A 21,522-nucleotide genomic window follows, 5' to 3' on the forward strand; every position below is an offset into this window, starting at 1 on the left:
TGTAAAAACACGCTACCTTTTCAGAGATGCAAAATAAAAGCATTTTATTATTTTTTTAGTTTTTTTTTTCACTGAAGTATAAAACAGTAACCAATGTACAAAAAAAGAAACATGTGAATCGATAGGGAAATGCTTGCTTGCATAATCATGACTTTCATTTATATCCATGAATGACTAAAATTGTGAAGTATCAGTTTCTTGAAAATACATAATTGCCAAACTGCTATTATTAATATTATGAGAATTAAACAAAACTAGGAAAGGTTTTGTCAACACAAGAGTAATATGAATTGTCTAAACAATAAAGTCAAGTTCCTCTTGCATGTTTCCATTTTATTCTGTACTACTTTGCAAGTAAATAAATTGTTCATTTTCTCTTCATAGTGCAGAGCGTGTGTGTGTCTGCCAAATGTGTACTTTGGAATGTGACTGCAGCTGGTTGCATAGTGTGTGAAACATTTCTTGTGGTCCCAGCACTTAGCTGGCATCTCAGATTTTCAATAAACTGAACTAATTATGTCTTTTTGTTTCCTGTCTTTCCCATAATTTGGTTAACGAGACTAGGTTAACACTTCTAAATGACAACTAAATTGTTTTCTTTAAGGAACAAAAAGCATTACAAACATTAAAGTGAATATTTATATATGAATATCCTCTCTGTCCTTGAAAGCACTGTTTCCCTGAATGTCCCATGTAAAATTCACTCATTCACTCACTTGTGCTTTCATATGAACTCAACTCTGATACCTTTATGAGAGTAAGAATGAGAGAATAAATATAATGACAGTGTATCTGAATTGGCCTTTCAACTGTGTTCTCACGGTTATAAACTTGTTTCCAGTAAGTATAACTGTGAGCTATCAATGCACACACTTGACACTGTGGACTCTAAGCATAGATAAACACACATACACAACCCCTTTTAATGAACGAGGTTTGACTATCATACTGTGTGATCAGTTGTGAGGACTTTGAAAATAGTCTCTTCCAAGCCTTCACAGTGCTTGACTGTGTCATGCTTACATCGTAAAGGCTTTACATACTGTAAGATTTTCTGAATCTGAATTCTAAACAGAAATGCATAACAGACAGAACTTCACACAGATTTCAGCCCATCACATTCCTTTTTAAACCATAAAAGAACAAACAGAAATCAAGCAAGCTATTTACAATTAGTCTTAAACTTTATACCCCCGCTCAGCTACGAAGGGATGTCAGTGACAGTAGTTAATATTCATATTAATCCAAAATTCTGACAGAATACAGCAACTAACATACAGTACGGTAGAATTTCTTATCTGTACATGAGCAATTATTTACAATTATTTATGATTTACAAGAAGTTAGTCATTCCTGGTAAAATGTCTACAGTACAAGAGACAGCAACTGTCCTTTAATCCTTTTGCCAAGCATGTAAAATCTATGCCTTTGTACAGCTGGGTGTTCATGGGGGGCTAGCTTGTACACAAGAGTCATGTTATTTTACAGTTAACGGTTTTGCTTTTTTTTTTTTTTTGCCATTTAGAGGTTTAAATGGCTTGTCCTGATGTGTAAAAGCACCTTTAGTTGAGAGGAAAAATAGAGCGATGCCTCAGTTTTTGTATTCTGTTTGCTTTGTGACATGATCGGGTCTTGGGGGTGGGGGGTGGTTAGGGGCCCCCCAGATTTGCCTCGAGCCCCCACCCTGACTGACAATGAAATGATCAGTGTAAACCAGGGTAAGAGCATTTAATGAACTACAGTGTTCCAAAGATGTCCTATCACCATACTGCCCTTGAGCAAGGCACTTAACCCCATTTCTGAAGCCACTGTCCCTGTATTAAGTGTACTTTAAGCTGCTTTGGATAAAAAGCATCTGATAAATGACAAATGGCCACAGGGCTCAAAACAGCCCTATAACACAGTACCATAGATAGGGTTAATTTCTGTTGAGGTGGTCAGTTGCACATCAGTTCTGAGGAAATATTCATAATCACTAAAAAACTTCCAAACTGTGGATTTAAGCTATTTATGTTTTTAAAGTAATACAGACAGAGCTAAAATCCACAGTTTTTCTGAATAACCACTGGGCGCCGCCATGATGATTCTGATTGCCGCTGGACTGTTTTTCGGCAATGTTTAAAAGCAATGTAAAAACTACCAATATGAGCATTCCAGATGGAGAACAACAACCATTTAAAATGTAAGTTGGAGTAAAAATTAGTTCAGGCTCAACTTGCGCAGTTGTTGGCTGTCTTAACAACTCAAAGTAGTTAATGAAATCAACGTAACTCACCTCGGTCCATAGCACTGTTAAAACTGTCATCGCGACTCTCTAGTCTAGAGTATCGGCACTATATGTTACAGGTTATTTTTATGTTTAAGTGTCTGATAATGATATTTTAGAACCTATTTTTTATATATTTTTTTTTTATTTTGCTCTTTGACACTAAATTATCATTAGACTACAATAATAAGACTGGCTGTTATTTAAAAAGTTGGGCAATGTTTGCAAACAAACATTAAGTAGGCTAATTTACTTTACATGTGATCACAGGTAACTGTTTCACAGTGGTGTAAAGCCATTTTTAGAGACCCACCAAAGAGTGCCATTAATCGGTAGACCCGATATTAAAGAAGTATGGATACTGGTTTAAATATACCGGTCAAATGGATTACCTGCCTATTTTTAGCTATGATTCATGGTGACTTGCCAGTAGCATTTCCACTCGAGCATGGTTCAGTACAGTATGATTACAAACCCTTCCCAGCCCATATTTCTTAGCATGGTCAGCTAACTGTACTAAGGACTGAGAACCGGGGGCCTGGGTAGCTCAGTGGTAAAAGACGCTGACTACCACCCCTGGAGTTCACTAATCCCAGGGCATGCTGAGTGATTCCAGCCAGGTCTCCTAAGCAACCAAATTGGCCCGGTTGCTAGGGAGGGTAGAGTCACATGGGGTAACCTCCTCGTGGTCGCTATAATGTGGTTCGTTCTCGGTGGGGCGCATGGTGAGTTGAGCGCGGATGCCGCAGTGGATGGCGTGAAGCTATGTCTCCGTGGCAACACGCTCAACAAGCCACGTGATAAGATGCGCGGGTTGATGGTCTCAGACGCGGAGGCAACTGGGATTCATCCTCCGCCACCCAGATTGAGGCGAATCATTATGCGACCACGAGGATTTAAAAGCGCACTGGGAATTGGGCATTCCAAATTGGGTGAAAAAGGGAGAAAAAAATAAAAGGACAGAACCGTGGTGGCCTTTAGTGATGAAGCAGCTCTCGATTGGTCACTTGCCCAGTCAGTCCATTCTAATGGGAAAAAAGTCAATAGAACTGTCTGGATCGGTACAGACCGGCACGGTTCTGCATTGAGATCCAATCGGCCCAATGGTGGAAAAGACAGTCATCGAACACGGTTTCGGTTAACACCATGCCCCTGAAGAAAAATGGCCATATCTATCCAAACCATTTACAACGCAAACCCAGTGTGCCTTAAAGTAACAGATTCTGAAGCCAGGCTCCATAGCACCTCTCTGTGAGGCCACTGGCTTGCCCATAACTTGTCTCACATGTTGTATGCTACGTATATGGGGTCCAACTGATCTGCTAGGAAGGAGTCTCTCAAGTGCATTCGTTGCTTCTCTCCTCTTGAGTTGATGGGGATGACCCCAGGGTCAACAATAACCACCACACCCACAATTAGATGATGCTCCTCTAATACAACATTGGTTACCAGAGGAACCAGGTCTAATGCATCCTGCTCTGATCCACAGAGTTCAGCCACCACCACCAGCAGATTTGTCCAGGTGAACACAGCACTACAGAGGAAGAAACAGCACGTGAGGGATGATTGGTAGTATGATTGCAAAATTTAATTTAATTTGCTTGGCCTCATGTCGTTCCAAACTCGTATGACTCTCTCACTTACATGGAACACAAAAGGAGATGTTAAGACCTTTTCACACCAAACGCGACATGACAATGAGAGGTGAATCGCCGGCGAATGGCCCTTTGCCGGTAAGACATTCACGCCTTTACAATAGGTGGCGCTAATCGACAGCAATTTTACCCCAGTACAGTATGTGGCTCAGCGCACCTTTGAGCTGGTCTGCCCTCTGCCCATGATGGTCTATGAGAAGAAGAGGTACTTGACAAGCAGATCGAAAAAAGAAAACTGATTGCTCTTCAAGCTGCAGCAGTGATGAAGGGTTTGTTGTTGATTTGCTCAACGAGAAAGAAAACATTCGAGACACTTCACAAACTATTTCAGATCACCTGCTGGATGACTGGCAGTATAATCATGTGTACAGTCTGAGGGGTGATTAGAAAGAATCGAGTGTAAAAAATAATATTAATGTTTAAACATGTTATAATTTGAAATAAAAGTGATTATATGCCACTGCCAAGCATGTATGTTAAGTAAAAAAATTTATTCACTGCGTAATGCACACATATAATGACTGTTGTAACAGATGTTGTCAATTTGAACTACAGTTGAAGTCAGAAGATAACATACACTTAGGTTGAAGTCATTAAAACTAATTTTTTAACCACTCCACAGATTTCATATTAGCAAACTATAGTTTTGGCAAGTCGTTTAGGACATCTACTTTGTGCATGACAAGTAATTTTTCCAACAATTGTTTACAGACAGATTGTTTCACTTTTAATTGACTATATCACAATTCCAGTGGGTCAGAAAATGATGTCAAGCCTTTAGGCAATTAGCCAGTTAGCTTCTGATAGTATAATTGGCTAATTGGAGTCAATTAGAGGTGTACATGTGGATGTATTATAAGGCTTACCTTCAAAATCAGTGCCTCTTTGCTTGACATCATGGGAAAATTAAAAGAAATCAGCCAAGACCTCATCCTTGGGAGCAATTTCTAAATGCCTGAAGGTACCACGTTCATCTGTACAAACAACAGTCTGCAAGTATAAACACCATGGGACCATGCAGCCATCATACCGCTCAGGAAAGAGATGCATTCTCCTAGAGATGAACGTAGTTTGGTGCGAAAAGTGCAACTCAATCCCAGAACAACAGCAAAAGATCTTGTGAAGATGCTGGAGGAAACAGGTAGACAAGTATCTATATCCACAGTAAAACAAGTCCTATATCGACATAACCTGAAAGGTTGCTCAACAAGGAATAAGCCACTGCTCCATAACCGCCATAAAAAAGCCAGGTTACAGTTTGCAAGTGCACATGGGGACAAAGATCTTACTTTTTGGAGAAATGTCCTCTGGTCTGATGAAACAAAAATGTAACTGTTTGGCCATAATGACCATCGTTATGTTCGGAGGAAAAAGGGTGAGGCTTGCAAGCCGAAGAACACCATCCCAACCGTGAAGCATGGGGGTGGCAGTATCATGTTTTGGGGGTGCTTTGCAGCAGGAGGGACTGTTGCACTTCACAAAATAGATGGCATCATGAGGAAGGAAAATTATGTGGATATATAATGATATAGCATTCCTCCAAATTTGTGGCAAAATGGCTTAAGGACAACAAAGTCAAGGTAATGGAGTGGCCATCACAAAGCCCTGACCTCAATCTGATAGAAAATTTGTGGACAGAACTGAAAAAATGTGTGCGAGCAAGGAGGCCTACAAACTAGACTCCGTTACACCAGTTATGTCTGGAGGAATGGGCCAAAATTCCAGCAACTTATTACGAGAAGCTGGTGAAAGGCTACCCAAAGTTGAACAATTTAAAGGCAATGCTACCAAATACTAACAAAGTGTATGTAAACTTCTGACCCACTGGGAATGTGATGAAAGAAATAAAAGCTGAAATAAATCATTCGCTCTACTATTATTCTGACATTTCACATTCTTAAAAGAAAGTAGTGATCCTAACTGACCTAAGATGATTAAATGTCAAGAATTGTGAAAAACTGAGTTTAAATGTATTTAGCTGAGGTGTATGTAAACTTCTGACTTTTATTCACATTTGGCAAATATAAAAATTTAAGATCCATATAGTTGTTTATTAAAAAAGGTGATACAAAGGCAAATATGCCACAATATATGTTATTTTAGAGATAAGAATACTCACGTAAGATTAAACGCAAAGGGAAAAAAAAATACAGGAATATATGAAGACAATTCATGTAAGATCAGAGAGCTTTTTAAAGGGGATGCAAGGCAGTGATGCAGCAATATCATTTATATGTTAAGAGAACCCATAAGAGAAAAACTGTTTCTGTTTTTAAGGCATTTGATGCAAATGAAACACACATCCTCACTGCTTCAGCGTTTAATGTCGGTGGTCAAAACAGATTTCTGTTCTGCTGGTTTTGGGAACTGCAGCAGCTCCTGACACATGATTCACAGCTCAAATTTTATTGGTCGGGGTGGTTTTTTTCACCAGGCAAGAAAGAAAATTTCAACACACTTGGCTGTGTTTCCACTGACGCGGAATAAATCCGCTCAAAGCCGCTCACAACGATAGGGAACAGCTTGCTCCGTGCCGCTGTCAATCCCACAATCCACCTTGCGAGCGTGGTGCTTGACTTCCATAGGGATGAATTAAAAATGCTCGCTCACCTTCCCTCAAAACACGCCAGTGGAAACGTACCATCACTGTAAAAAAAGCTTTACAAAGTGTGAAAAGGCCTTTAGGCAGAATGACTACTATTCACTTTCATTGTGTGTAAAAAATAAAAAAATAAAAAAATAAATAAAAATGCAATAAAAGTGAATGGTGTCTGAGGTGTCATTCTGCTTGATATCTCCTTTTGTTTTCCATGGAAGAAAGAAAGTCATACGGGTTCTGAACAATATGAGGGCGAGTAAATGATAACAGAATGTCCACTTTTTAACGAACTATCAATTTTAACCGTTTTCCACGAGGGAATTGTTGGCTGACCTGCACACAGATTTTACCTCTCGCCAATGCTGCGGTGGGCACGTGACACACTGGTCTCAATGTCAATGGGGTGATATCGAAGACCTCTCAGTTCTAAAGTCTCATCCAGAGAGCCCACCACAAACAGGGCATCGTGGCGATCTAAAAAAGAGTGTTACAGACAAAGAGATTAAATTCACATCTACTTTCCTGGCAGACAGTTTTTTTGTTTTTTTTTACCAACAAGACCTACAAGAACATGCATATAATGTGTCATAACAATAGATAAAAGTTCTATTGGGTCTTTATCTAATATTTAATGTCTCAGTACACTTTTGCACTTATCCATTTCTTTTTATAAGTCTTTATTAATCCCTCTCTCTCACGTCTCACCTCCACTTGAGTCTGTGAGTTCAGTTCTCTTGACAAATCCCAGGTATCCAGTTCTAGCCCAGAGTGTTTGTGGATCTCCGAAGCTCAGCTTAGTGTTAAAGTGATCGGCCTGCAGATTTTCCTCTCCGTATATAGTATAGTATCCTGTTGCATTGTGGGGACTGTTTACCCAAATCTGAGAAAGGGAGAATGAGTGTGGTACTAGAGCTTATTGCTGGAGAAACATAGGACTGCAATGCATTAATGTTATTGTTGTTCACACAACAAACACACCTCTCCCAGATGAGAGTCTCCTAGCGGTCCTCTAGTTTCTGGGTTGACTATAATCACTCTCACACCCGGGAGAATCTAAAAGAGGGAGAGAAAAGCATAAAAACATATTTTCAGAGTCACTATGATTTACAATTATACTTGATCGAGCCATTACAGTTGAAATGTGCTTACTGTTCCAGACTCCATGAGAGGAAGAGACTGTGGTGCTCCTCGCTCTACTAACCTCACCCTACAATACAGACACACCATCGTCAGTGTTTTCGAAAGCATCACAGAGCCACAGTACTTACATTTTTTGTCAACCTACTAATGGATTACTTATAATTATCTCTGTACATTAAACTGGGATTGGTATTGAAAGTATTTAACATCTGAAAAAATTCTACACTTCACCTTAAACAATTAAAAACCTACTTGTTTTATGCAGTAAGCATGTACACGTGTTTGTCTTTTCTAACCTGTCATGTCGAAGGGACTTCATGTCCACATATACAGTTGAGGAGTCTGGTCCAGTGGTACCCTGTGAAAAACACCAGTCCACGCACATGTAAAGAGCAGCTGCACAGCTAGTAAAACAACAGGTTTGACACAGATATAGGGTTGCACAGTAAACTCAGAGATTGCCACCCAGATACAAACATATAAATCTACCTGTAGGCAGATGGCCAGGTTAACTCTCGATCCAAACGCGGTGCTGACAGCCCGCATGGAGAGCCCAAGGTCTTTAAAGAGTTTGGAGAATGAGTGTGTGAGAGCCAACCGTGGACGCTCCTCAGCAATCACTACACAGCTCCTGACACACGCCAGATTCACACCACGTGCCTGCAGACAGAGAAGAGAAACGTGAAAATACAGAAAAACAGAGACAAGCTGTGTCACATTAGACATCTGCAGTGGAGAGATTGAGTGGAGATGACTAGAAAGTGTAATTCAGGTATGCAAACCTTTCTCAGAATTTGAGGTAGTGATTTGTTGCTTTGCTCATGATGTGTATATGCCTTAAATATGCATTATTTTTTAAATACATACAGTATTTTTTTTATATGATGGATAAAAGTCTGAGGTGGAAATTACTTTTTGCATAATTTAACGAAACTTGAGCTTGAATAAAATTGACACACAAATAATAAAATATTTAATACATGATATTTACTATGATTTAAAAAAAAAAAAAATTGGTGCATGCATAATGCAGGACTTTTAAATACAAACAAACTCAAAATACACCATGGACTCTTATTTTGAAATGACAGAAACTTGGCTCCATTGCAAAGCTATATATGTATTTAACAAATTAAGCTTTTTATAGCCACTATCTTGACCAGATGAGGGTTTTTGTCAATATTTATTTCACCAGATGAGGTTTATTATTATTCTCAAGATATGAAGTTGGAGACACAATGTATGTACTGACAGGGCACGTTTCCATGTGGTCACATTTTTCTTTGCATGTTCTCGTTTAAATTTAGAACACTTGATTTTATAATCAAATTTAATTGAAGTGAGGATAAAAATATGGATGAATATTGTCAATGATGAAAGGTTTAGATACAGCAAATCCCCACAAGGTGTCAGTGCCTGTTTTTATTTCACCTCTAGAGGCCGCTGTTATACTGCAGAACCAAGCCATTCTAAGCTGGTGTATTGCCGGATTTTAACTCCCTAGTCTCCTTATGTTAAGGGTAGGTGTAGGGTTGGGCTTTAGCCGTAGAGACCAATGAGGTCAAGGTTAGAGGGGCAGTCATATTTCGGCACAACACCGAGAAAAAACCCCCACAATTGGCATACAGTTTTGCAGATAACCGACAATGATCAGACAGATCAGATTTAATATCAAGCATGCTCTTCACTGACACTGTTGGTAACTAAGTACACTAACTTCTTAGGGGCAAAATTATTGGTCGTGGTGGAAATGGCACCATAACTGACATTTGTAATTTGTGTAAAAAAAAAACAAAAAAAAAACAAATCAACACCATGGACATTAAAATGCCCAAAATTGAAGAAACACCCATGTATGTGTGCGTACCTTCAGCAGCTCAGTTTGTCCACCCAGGCCCTTGGTGCAGAGCTCCATGACAGAGTAGGAGCAGAAGGTGTCTCTGATGCGGTACTGACTGAGCGTGCCCAGCCACAGGGTCAGGGAACTCTCCAGCTCCAATGGAGGAATCAGTATAGATTGGTGACCCGAGTATACACTACAAAACACAAGCACATAGTATCTTTAAAAACACTTATAAAGCAGCATACTGAAGTGATCATGTCATTGCAAGAGATGTGCAAACATTTTTGTCATTTTTATGTTAGCATGAGTCATTTTTTATACATGACTGTGTTTGTGTGTATCCATCTGTTACCTCGCAAGGCACCATAGCACAAAACCAAGTCCGCAGTAGGGGTCGAGGCAGATGGCGATCTGGCGAGAGGAGTAGAGCTCACACTGAAGCTTTATAGATCGACACAGAGCACTCACCGCCACATGAGAGATCTGATAAGCAGCCAATAAGAGAGGAAAGTCTCAAATATACAGTAAAACTGCGATTTGCTTTAAGTCAGAATGCGATTTTTCTTGCAATCAAAAAGTCGATTAGTCAGTCAAAATCCAGTCCATGTATCTCACCTTTACCCCTGTAAGCATGCCTGTGGTCGAGACACTGAAGTCCAGGTAGGCGATCATCTCAGCATTGGGTGGTTTGTAGATTGTGGGAGGCCGTTTACGAGGCAAGTCATCTGTGGAATGAGTCAAGAAATGAGGGACTCTATTTTCGTGAGTGCACAAAGCGCAGAGCTACGCGCTACGACCGTGCGCAACGTCTTATCCAATTTTCGTGCCAGCGCAAAGCGCAAATGGGCATGAGTGGGAATGTTTGCCCTATTGTGGGTGTAGGCGCACAAACTGGGGGTGTATTGTATGTAAATGAAGTGGCACAGAGCGCAATTTGCTACATTCCTGAGAAATAGATCGCTGCGTTAAGACGTTTCAATACCACCTCTTAACATAGTGCAAAGTTCAAATTCGGTTCCTGCATTTGCAGTTTGGAGATTCCACCAGCAGGTGGTCATAAAGTGTCCACTTTATGTCCAAATTCTGAAAGTACAGAACATCAAATCATTTCCCTGACAATCGCAATTTTTCAGGGGTAATCGTTTGAGATTTGTATTAAACTTTGAAGAAGTCATGGTTTATCTTTAGGGCCCAAGCACTGAAAGTGTGGAGACCCTATTGTTCTTCTAAGGATTCTTCTTCTTCTCAAGGTTTTCTGTACTTTTGGGGTACTTAACATGCGTGAAAACTCTTGAAAGTTTGCACACACATAAGAGTCTTTGGCCATTAGGACTGGGCATAGTTGTAAGGGGGTGGGTGCATGCAGAGGGGCTCTGTAGTGCCACCTAGAAGATGGGCATGTTTGGGGGGGCTCTGTAGCACATGCCTTTTGAGCTACCATCACCAAACTTTGTACACATATAGATCTCATCAAGCCGGTCAACTTTCACACTGACAGTCATAAGCTCTGCCCAACAGGAAGTCGGCCATTTTGGATTGTTTGAAAAATGCATACTCTGGAATTTGAAATCCTCCTCCTAGGAATTTCATATTACAGGTACGAAATAGTGGGCGTCACCATTCCAAGACATTGACGATGCTAAATGCTAACCGATTTTTGATATATCGAATGGTGTTGCCATGGTGACGTGTAGTAACATAAAAAAATGGGGAAAAGGAAGTGCCTCATATCTTCTGCGTGCATTGTGTGATTTACTTCAAATTGAGCCAAATGTTTTGCCTTGCGGGCTGATTACATTGATGTGGCTATTGTGAGTCACTGTCGTAGCGCCACCAACTGGCGGAAGGAAGTGTGGCACTTTCAACAGACTCTCAAATATCCCTCTTATGTTTACCTGAATTGCTTAATTTTTTATTTTTTTTATAATTTCAAGACAGTACAAATTTTAAATTCTGAGGGGATTCTTGATATCTTAAACACTGTTGCCATGGAAATGCATTAAATGTCATTATTCCTTTTTATGTATATTCACGTTTTTGAGGTACTTGGCATGCTTGAATTTTCACGATATTTTGCACACACATCAGAGTTGTCAGCCATTAGGCCTGGGCAAAATTTATGGGAGCTATGTAGTGCCATCTTTTGACAAAAGTGGTGGGGACAGTTTCTTCTACGGTCACCAAACTTGCTACATATATTGTTCTTATCAAGCCAGACAACTTTCAAAATTACAGTCATTAGCTCCACCCAACAGGAAGTCAGCTATTTTGGATTGAATGTGAATTTTTTGAAAATTGCAGGCCCTGACCTTTTGAATACTCCTTCTAGGGGATTCATGTGACTGGCACCAAACTTAGGCAATATTATGCCAAGACACCAAAGATGCTAAATTGTAAGCAGATTTTTGATATTTTGAATGGTGTTCCCATGACGAGGCAATAAATGAAGGGCAAAAATGTGAAACAGGAAGTTCCTTATAACTTCTGTGTGCATTGCATGATTTTCATGAAAATTCAGCTGTGTGTTTTGTTATGGGGCTGATTTCATTGATGTGGCTATTATGAGTCACGGTCATAGCGCCACCAACTGACACCAGGAAGTAAGGCAATTTTATCAGACTTTGAAATAGCCCTCTTGTGTTTATATGAATTGCTTCAAAATTCTTTAGAATAATGCCAAGACACTGCTGATGTAAAATAGTAAAGGGATATTTGATATCTTAAATACTGTTGGCACTGCAATTTATTGTGCAAATGAAAGCAGTTTTTAATGTGAAATAAAAAAGCTAAGTTTATTGTAATGAAAATGTACTGCACAAACTTTTTATTTTTATATATAAATAAAATATAATAAATATATCAACTAAAATGTAAAAATACAAGAAAATCAAAGTTAGTTTTGTTCCAAATTTATGATCGAGTGGCAAAGTGCTCAGGCGCAGTACCAGAAATGTCCAATAGAGGACAGCCAAGCTCCAAGAGGTACTCAGTGCTGCCTGTAGCGCGATGACGTACTGGATTAGATCAAATATGAACTGGATGTTGTAGCACACATGCGCCGGAGTGGAGATTAGTATAAATTCGTAAGCAATTAGTAGATTTAATGTGTGTAAAATGCTTTGTCATTTTTAACAAGCTTAGTGGTGTATAAATAGACAGTATGAAACAAACCACCTCCATGAAGTTGGCACCCCATATAATTAAATCATTACCAAATCTATAACATTCGTTTGTGCTGTGTTTGTGCTGCAAAAATTAACATTTGTGCTGGTTCGGTGTTTGAGATATTAGACACTATTTTTTTGGCTGTGTGACATCACTTTTCACCCCATGTGGTCCAAATCGATCCAAACCTGTGCCGTTCATTTGTGCTCAGTTTGTGTCATTAAAAGAAACACTGTATCTATTTCCCTCAATTCCTTAAAAATAAGAATTTGAATTCGGTAGCAGTGACGTTCTCTCCACCCTCTCATCCAAATTGCTCCAAACCGGTGTTGTTTGTTTGTGCTCAATTTGTGCTGATTTGTGCCGTTAAATTTAATCTTGTATCTATTTCCTTTCCTCTACAGCTTGTATTCAGGAGCAGTGACGTCACTCTCCACCCTATGTGGTCAAAATCGCTCCGAACTGGTATCGTTCACTTGTGCTGGTTTGTGCCTTTAAAAGAAACTCTGAAACTATTTATCTTCCTTAGAAATAGCATGAAACTTTTCAGGAGAAGTGACGTCACTCCAAATCGCTCTGAACCGGTGTTGTTCGTTTGTGCTCGATTTGTGCTGTTAAAAGAAACATCATAACATATTCCTTTCTTTGTATTTAACAATATAGCTTTTGGGAACTGTGAAATCATGCAGGCTAAACCCCATGTCAATCACTCTCATCTGTCTCCATCGTTTGTGCTGTGTTTGGTATCGTCGAAGCATTCATTTTTGGTAAAGATTTTATCTTTCACCACATAAAACTCCAAATGCAAAAAAATTAAAAAATGTGCTGCAAATTATTATTTGTTTATAGGCAATATGTGACACTGCTGAACAAAGCTGTACATAATGTTTATATAGTTTAATTATTCCAAGATTTTTCGCAAGTAAACAGCCACAGTATTCAGCTCTGAATTAGTTTATTAGTTTTAATTTAGCTATAAGCTGGCGCGACTTGTGTTGACAGTGTTTGCGTAATTGCTTAGTCCTATATGTTAGCTAACATTCAAAATATTTGTTTGAAATTTCAGCGCAATGTCTGAAAACATGTTAGGTGCTGTTCACATGTTGGAATGCATTGCTGTTGCACTAAAATTACTAGCAGCGCCACAAAAGTGCAAGACGTAGGTGTCTCGACTCGAGAAGTTTAACAGTTTAGGTTCTTTTTAACTTGACATGGCATTTAAAAACATGAACAAGCCGTCAAAGACATCTATCTAGCGCACGTTTACATTGAAATTATAAAACAGTGCGGACGGACACAAAAACGCGCTCAATGTGAACGGCCCCTCAGTGTAAGACTGGAACTCTGTAGAAAAGTTTGGTCACACTTGCCTATTCTTTATTATTTGTTACAGCACATTTTAGTTTTTAGAGTATAACATCTTCAAAACTAAGAAGTAACACAAAAGTATGGAAATTATGCAGTGACCAAAACAAATTAAATCAGAAACATCTTCTATTTGAACTTCTTCAGTGTAGCCTTTTGTCTATTCCAGCTCTGCACACACTGTTCATTTTTTCAATCAACTTCAGGTGCATCCTTGGATGCTTTTTAAACAGTATTGAATGATTTCATATGCTGCACACCCTTACCAGCTGGAGCGTTAGAATTTGGGAACAATTATTCTCATGGTTCCTGTCTCAGTATCTTTGCCGTCCAATCATTGCCAGATACTCATGACAATATAAGCTAAAAGCACATATGACTGGTTAAAGTGTTACTGGGCGTGAATAATAAATGTATCGTCATCTGCGTCATCCTCCATTTGCCTGAGCGGAGCCATAGAGGATACGCCGGGAGATTACCTCAAGTGTTGGACTTACTGCTTCAAATTGAAAAAGGTGATCTTTCGAGGTAAGACAAGTTATTTAACATGTGTTGTCAATATTGTCTATTGAAAGTCAAAACGTTTGAGTTACGAAGCATTTATTTGTAGGAGTAATGCTAGTTATTTCTAGAAAAAAATGACATGACCGTCGGCGTTCATCGGACAGGCAGCTAGCCTCTATTTTTAAGCAAATTTCTGTTAAACATTAGCTAGCAATACTATGTACATTTCTAGCTAAATTTCAATAACTTTTTTGGCCAATTTTGTTGCTTGTGGAAGATAGTCAAACTTTTTTAGTTATGAAGCATTTATTTGTAGGAGTATCGCTAGCTAGTTTTTTTTCTGGAAAAAAACTTGACCGTCATCGGTGAGCCTCTTCTTTTTAGATAAACATTTTTTTGGCAGTTTCTGTGAAACTTGCTAAATAAACATTAGCTAGCAATACTTTGTACATTTTTAACTAAATATCAATAACTGCTTTTGCCAATTTTGTCGCTTGTGAAAAATGTGCCTGAAGTAATGTGAGGCAGAGAGCAGACACTGTTCAGACCTGCCTGGAAACTGGCCTACTAGTTAGGTAAGTTATCTAGCTTGTTGATTTTCCCATGTAATAAAAAAATGGTAGATATCTTTCTATAATTTAGCAGATTGCCTTGCCAGTCCATCACACAGACATGATTTTAGATTGTGTGTAGCTTCTTGTTCACAAGGAAAGTGTGAGAGGGCTGTCTGCAGTTGGAAATTCTGCTTAGTCTGCAAGCCTTTGGTGACTATTCAGTGTACGGATTTGTGAAGAACACACTGCTGGCTACCAATTGTTGTACTTTTTTCTGTTGTAGAGATGGATAGAGACTATGGCTCCCTGCTCAGCACCCTCAAGAGGTTCATAGCAGAGGAGGACATGGCTCATGAAGGCATGAGGATATGGCTCATGAGGGCATGAGCACACAGGAGGAAGATCTGCTGGACCAGGAACTACTGCAGGAAGACCCAGACCATGAGGAGATGGAGGATGAGATGGAACCTGATCCCCAGCCAAGACCATCAACTGGGTATGTATGAATGTGTATGTATTGTTTGTTTCTATTTCTCATATGACTGATATTCACAGTAACACTAACACTGTTTTCAATTCTCTCTGATTCCCATCGTCATTGGGGAACCAAGTCACTTCAGGGCTCGTGGGCGAGGGGATCTATGTCACGTGACCGCTACAAGGCTCTTTTAGCAGCTCTACATGTTGTAGACCCTACCACAGAGGATAATCAGGATCACCTTAGGAAGTTGCATTATCTTGTGGACCACCTCAAACAAAAATGCCAGCAGCTCTTTCAGCCTAACCAAAATCTCGCAATATATGAACGTATGGTCAAGTCTAAAGCTCGGTCAGGATTTAAACAATACATGAAGGGCAAGCCTACTCGGTGGGGTTTTAAATGACGGGTAATTGCAACATCAGACTTGGGGTTTACTGTCAACTATAATGTTTACACAGGTAGTCATGATGGGCGTGTCACTGACTTGGCCACCAAAGTAGCTGAATCATTACTGCAGCCATTCAAAGACCAGGGCCACAATGTTTGGTTTGACAACTTTTACACGTCCCCAGCTCTTATGGTTAAGTTGTTAGAAATGGGAACTAATCCCTGTGGGACATGCAGGGTGAATCGTAAACTGTTTCCTGCAGAATTTAAAGACATCAAAAGATGGGAAAGCAAGACAGCTCGTGGGGATATGAGGTGGTATAGGATTGAGGGGAATATACTTGTAATTCAATGGAAGGACACGTGTGCAGTTACATGCCTCTCCAATTTCCAAAATGCGAATGGTTCAACCGAAATTACTACATTTGTAAAATGATGACAACTGGACAAAAGAAGTAGCCCTCCAGCCCACTGTCATCAGCAATTATAACAAAAACATGGGTGGTGTTGATAGGTCAGACAAAATGATAAAATCTTATGACGTCCTACAAAAATCTCAGAAAGGGTGGAAGACTCGTTTTTTTTTTTTTTTTCACTTCATAGACATTGCCGTTGTCGATAGTTTCATATTGTTTAAGGAATGGCAACACATTCATGCGGCACCAGGGGATGAGCGTAGACCGGTGAACTTAACCCAGATAGATTTCAGAGAAAACCTGACTCTACAGCTGGGAGGTATCGATATTCACGCAAGTTTCCCTTTGCATACAATAAAGCCTGTAGTCCCTCCTTCGTCATCACTCCACACAGCCCATGTCCCTAAATTTAAAGAGTCTTCTAAGAGATGTTGGCTATGCTAACATGAAAATAAAACTAAAGTAGCTTGTTGCACACCTGAATGTAATAGCAAAAGACTTTGCTTGGTTCGCGATAGGAACTGATTCAGTCTTGGCACTCAGCTGAGTGTGACCAGTTTCGTGAAGAGGCCTAGGTTGGGCTGTGTTTACTGGTGTCTCCCCTCGTTTCTCCCTCTCTTCTCTCCAAAGGTATTGCAGTTGTTGAGTATTTATGAATTTATATATATTCTGTTCCTGCACTCTTTATTAAAAATGTATTTACTGTAGATAGTTTGAAAATTTGATTTTATATGTTTTACTGTGTAATTCATGTGTTATTCTAATGTTCAAGTTAAATAAAGTGTGTGTTTTTTTGAACACATAAAATGTATATTTCAGTGTTTGTGTCCTTCAATTTTAAATGCAATCTCAATTTATTATTACAGGTGCTCAAAAGGAGCATTTGAGGAGTGGTCATGTGAAATGTATCTTAACATTCTAAATGTTTGTTTTATTCTGTTTTCCCACTAATCACTATGGTCATAACTTTTAAACAATAGATTATATTTCTAATCTGTCTGCTATTCTACATTGCCCACAAAATTATGTATATTTCATACACCTAAGTTTCCCTCTAGTTGAAAATGCAGTTGTCTGATGAAGTATGGTGGCCGGAGAAGATTTTTGTAAAAATTGCTGTGTGAAATCTTATTGATAAAGGATGATTAGCCTTAAATAATCATACATATATTTATATCATTTGATATGATATAATTCTCTTCAATATGGTATATACAGTTCAGGTGTGTGATGTTACATGAATATGAATGTAATATTAATATGGATATGAATATCATATTCTGGCATAGAACTGAATTTTCTGAATTTTGGGCTCAGGCTTTAAAGGGTTAAGATAATGAGAAACAAACTTAGTCAGTGTCCTTTTGGACTGGTTGTGTAGGCTATATTTATTTTACATTTATAAGTTCTTGATATTAATTTTATTTACTAACTTTTACTATTTTTTATTTGCTTTGTATTGTATCTGGCTATGTTTTGCTATTGCTGTAGATAAATCGAGGATAACTGAGTTTCAAGCTTTTAGTTAAAGTTTTGAAGCTTAAAGTAACCATTTAAAGTGATTTTAGAAATTTAGATAATTTAGAAATTTTACCAAACAATTTGGTCAAATTAGCTTCAGAAAAAGTGACTTTAGCTGAAAGGTGAATAGTTTGCATCCCTGGTTTAAATATCAGACCAAATTTGATATTTCCTGACAGAGAGATGTGTTTGAGTTTGAAGTGTCTCTGTAGCACCCCCTTGAATATGGGTATGTAAGGGGGCTCTGTAACACCCCCATTTTCAACAACAGTCACCAAAATTGGTACATACATTTGAAGTCAGAAGTTTACATACACTAAAGCTGAAGCCATTAAAACTCAGTTTTTAACCACTCCACAGATTTCATATTAGCAAACTATAGTTTTGGCAAGTCGTTTAGGACATCTACTTTGTGCATGACATAAGTAATTTTTCCAACAATTGTTTACAGACAGATTGCTTCACTTTTAATTGACTATATAACAATTCCAGTGGGTCAGAAGTTTACATACACCAAGTTAACTGTGCCTTTAAGCAGCTTGGAAAATTCCAGAAAATGATGTGAAGTCTTTAGGCAATTAGCCAATTCGCTTCTGATAGGCTAATTGGCTAATTGCAGTCAATTGGAGGTGTACCTATGGATGTATTTTAAGGCCTACCTTCAAACTCAGTGCCTCTTTGCTTGACATCATGGGAAAATCAAAAGAAATCAGCCAAGACCTCAGAAATAAAATTGTGGAACTCCACAAGTCTGGTTTATCCTTGGGAGCAATTTCCAAACACCTGAAGGTACCACGTTCATCTGTACAAACAACAGTTTGCAAGTATAAACACCATGGGACCACGCAGCCATAATACTGCTCAGGAAGGAGATGCTTTCTGTCTCCTAGAAATGAATGTAGTTTGGTTTGAAAAGTGCAAATCAATCCCAGAACAACAGCAAAGGACCTTGTGAAGATGCTGAAGGAAACAGGTAGACAAGTATCTATTTCCACAGTAAAACGTGTCCAATATCGACATAACCTGAAAGGCTGCTCAGCAAGGAAGAAGCCACTGCTCCAAAACCACCATAAAAAGCCAGACTACAGTTTGCAAATGCACATGGGGACAAAGATCTTACTTTTTGGAGAAATGTCCTCTGGTCTGATGAAACATAATTAAACTGTTTGGGTGAAAAAAGGGTGAGGCTTGCAAGCCGAAGAACCATCACAACTGTGAAGCATGGGGGTGGCAGCATCATGTTGTGGGGGTGACTTGCTGCAGGAGGGACTGGTGAACTTCACAAAATAGATGGTATCATGAGGAAGGAAAATTATATGGATATATTGAAGCAACATCTTAAGACATAAGCCAGGATGCTAAAGTTCGGTCACAAATGGGTCTTCCAAATGGACAATGACCCAAGCATACCTCCAAAGTTGTGGCAAAATGGCTTAAGGACAACAAAGTCAAGGTATTGGAGTGACCATCATAAAGCCCTGACCTCAATCTGATAGAAAATTTGTGGGCAGAACTGAAAAAGTGTGTGCGAGCAAGGAGACCTACAAACCTGACCGACTCAGTTACACCAGTTCTGTCTGGAGGAATGGGACAAAATTCCAGCAAATTATTGTGAGAAACTTGTGGAAGGCTACCCAAAACATCTGACCCAAGTTAAACAATTTAAAAGCAATGCTACCAAATACTAACAAAGTGTATGTAAACTTCAGACCCACTGGAAATGTGATGAAAGAAATAAAAGCTGAAATAAATAATTCTCTCTACTATTATTCTGACATTTCACATTCTTAAAAAAAAGTATTGAGCCTAACTGACCTAAGACAGGGAATTTTTTCTACGATTAAATGTCAGGAATTGTGAAAAACTGAGTTTAAATGCATTTGGCTAAGGTGTATGTAAACATCTGACTTCAACTGTATATAGTTCTCATCAAGCCGAACAACTATCATACTCACATTCATTATCTCCACCCAATAGGAAGTCGGCCATTTTGGATTTTCTGAAAATTGCAGACTCTGAACTTTTAAATACTCCTCCTAGGGGATTCATGTGACTAGCACCAAATTTGTGCAACATCATGCCAAGACATTGTATATGCTAAATTGTGAACAGATTTTTGATATTTTGAACGGTGTCGCCATGGCGAAGCAATACATTTATGGCAAAAAATGAGAAAAAGGAAGTGCCTTATATCTTCTATGTGCATTGTGTGATTTTAATGAAAATTCAGCTGTATGTTTGGTAATGGGGGCTGATCACATTGATGCGGCTATTTTGGGTCACGGTCATAGCGCCACCACCCAGCAGCAGGAAGAGTGGCTCTTACAACAAACTTTAAAACAGTCCTCTTATATTTACCCAAATTGCTTCAAAATTGTTTAGAATAATGTTAAATGTCAAATGCATGTGTCCACCTTGCATTGTTTTCCAAAAGTCAGTGTGTGGAAATGGACCTGTGGGGTTTGGGCCCATCATCGTTGCTTGCAGCTTTATTTTCAATTGTTTTTATTATTATTTGGTTACACTTTATTTTAATGTGCCCTTGTTACAGTGTTATTACGCAAGTAATTACTGATTATTACTAATTAACAACATGTACTTACTATAGGTTTAGAGTTAGGGTAAGGATTTGATTTAGGGTTAGTTGTTGACTGTTATTACTATAGTAAATACATGTGTAACAAGGACACATTAAAATAAAGTGTTACCTATTATTTTTAATACAGACATTGTATATGCTAAATTGTGAACAGATTTTTGATATTTTGAACGGTGTCGCCATGGCGAAGCAATACATTTATGGCAAAAAATGAGAAAAAGGAAGTGCCTTATATCTTCTATGTGCATTGTGTGATTTTAATGAAAATTCAGCTGTATGTTTGGTAATGGGGGCTGATCACATTGATGCGGCTATTTTGGGTCACGGTCATAGCGCCACCACCTTTATTTTCAATTGTTTTTATTATTATTTGGTTACACTTTATTTTAATGTGCCCTTGTTACAGTGTTATTACGCAAGTAATTACTGATTATTACTAATTAACAACATGTACTTACTATAGGTTTAGAGTTAGGGTAAGGATTTGATTTAGGGTTAGTTGTTGACTGTTATTACTATAGTAAATACATGTGTAACAAGGACACATTAAAATAAAGTGTTACCTATTATTTTTAATACAGACATTGTATATGCTAAATTGTGAACAGATTTTTGATATTTTGAACGGTGTCGCCATGGCGAAGCAATACATTTATGGCAAAAAATGAGAAAAAGGAAGTGCCTTATATCTTCTATGTGCATTGTGTGATTTTAATGAAAATTCAGCTGTATGTTTGGTAATGGGGGCTGATCACATTGATGCGGCTATTTTGGGTCACGGTCATAGCGCCACCACCCAGCAGCAGGAAGTGTGGCTCTTACAACAAACTTTAAAACAGTCCTCTTATATTTACCCAAATTGCTTCAAAATTGTTTAGAATAATGTTAAATGTCAAATGCATGTGTCCACCTTGCATTGTTTTCCAAAAGTCAGTGTGTGGAAATGGACCTGTGGGGTTTGGGCCCATCATCGTTGCTTGCAGCTTTATTTTCAATTGTTTTTATTATTATTTGGTTACACTTTATT

General features: G+C 38.7%; 1 protein-coding gene across 6 annotated transcripts in view; it reads right to left on the reverse strand.

Annotated features, from left to right (window-relative positions):
• Positions 1 to 13: 13 nt before the first annotated feature.
• LOC127448759 (disco-interacting protein 2 homolog B-A-like) overlaps positions 14 to 21,522 on the reverse strand; it is a 101,584-nt gene continuing 80,075 nt past the window's right edge. For all 6 annotated transcript variants that reach the window (XM_051711602.1, XM_051711601.1, XM_051711606.1 and 3 more), the window contains 10 exons: positions 10,119 to 10,228; positions 9,856 to 9,986; positions 9,528 to 9,696; positions 8,150 to 8,320; positions 7,957 to 8,018; positions 7,670 to 7,727; positions 7,499 to 7,573; positions 7,226 to 7,400; positions 6,871 to 6,994; positions 14 to 3,800 (listed from right to left, as the gene is read on the reverse strand). In XM_051711602.1, the coding sequence (XP_051567562.1) occupies positions 3,548 to 3,800; positions 6,871 to 6,994; positions 7,226 to 7,400; positions 7,499 to 7,573; positions 7,670 to 7,727; positions 7,957 to 8,018; positions 8,150 to 8,320; positions 9,528 to 9,696; positions 9,856 to 9,986; positions 10,119 to 10,228 (1,328 nt within the window). In that variant the 3' untranslated portion in view covers positions 14 to 3,547. The remainder of the gene's footprint in view (positions 3,801 to 6,870; positions 6,995 to 7,225; positions 7,401 to 7,498; positions 7,574 to 7,669; positions 7,728 to 7,956; positions 8,019 to 8,149; positions 8,321 to 9,527; positions 9,697 to 9,855; positions 9,987 to 10,118; positions 10,229 to 21,522) is intronic.

The sequence above is a fragment of the Myxocyprinus asiaticus genome, chromosome 12 (genome assembly GCF_019703515.2).
Source record: "Myxocyprinus asiaticus isolate MX2 ecotype Aquarium Trade chromosome 12, UBuf_Myxa_2, whole genome shotgun sequence".
In the NCBI taxonomy this organism is placed as follows: Eukaryota; Metazoa; Chordata; class Actinopteri; order Cypriniformes; family Catostomidae; genus Myxocyprinus; species Myxocyprinus asiaticus.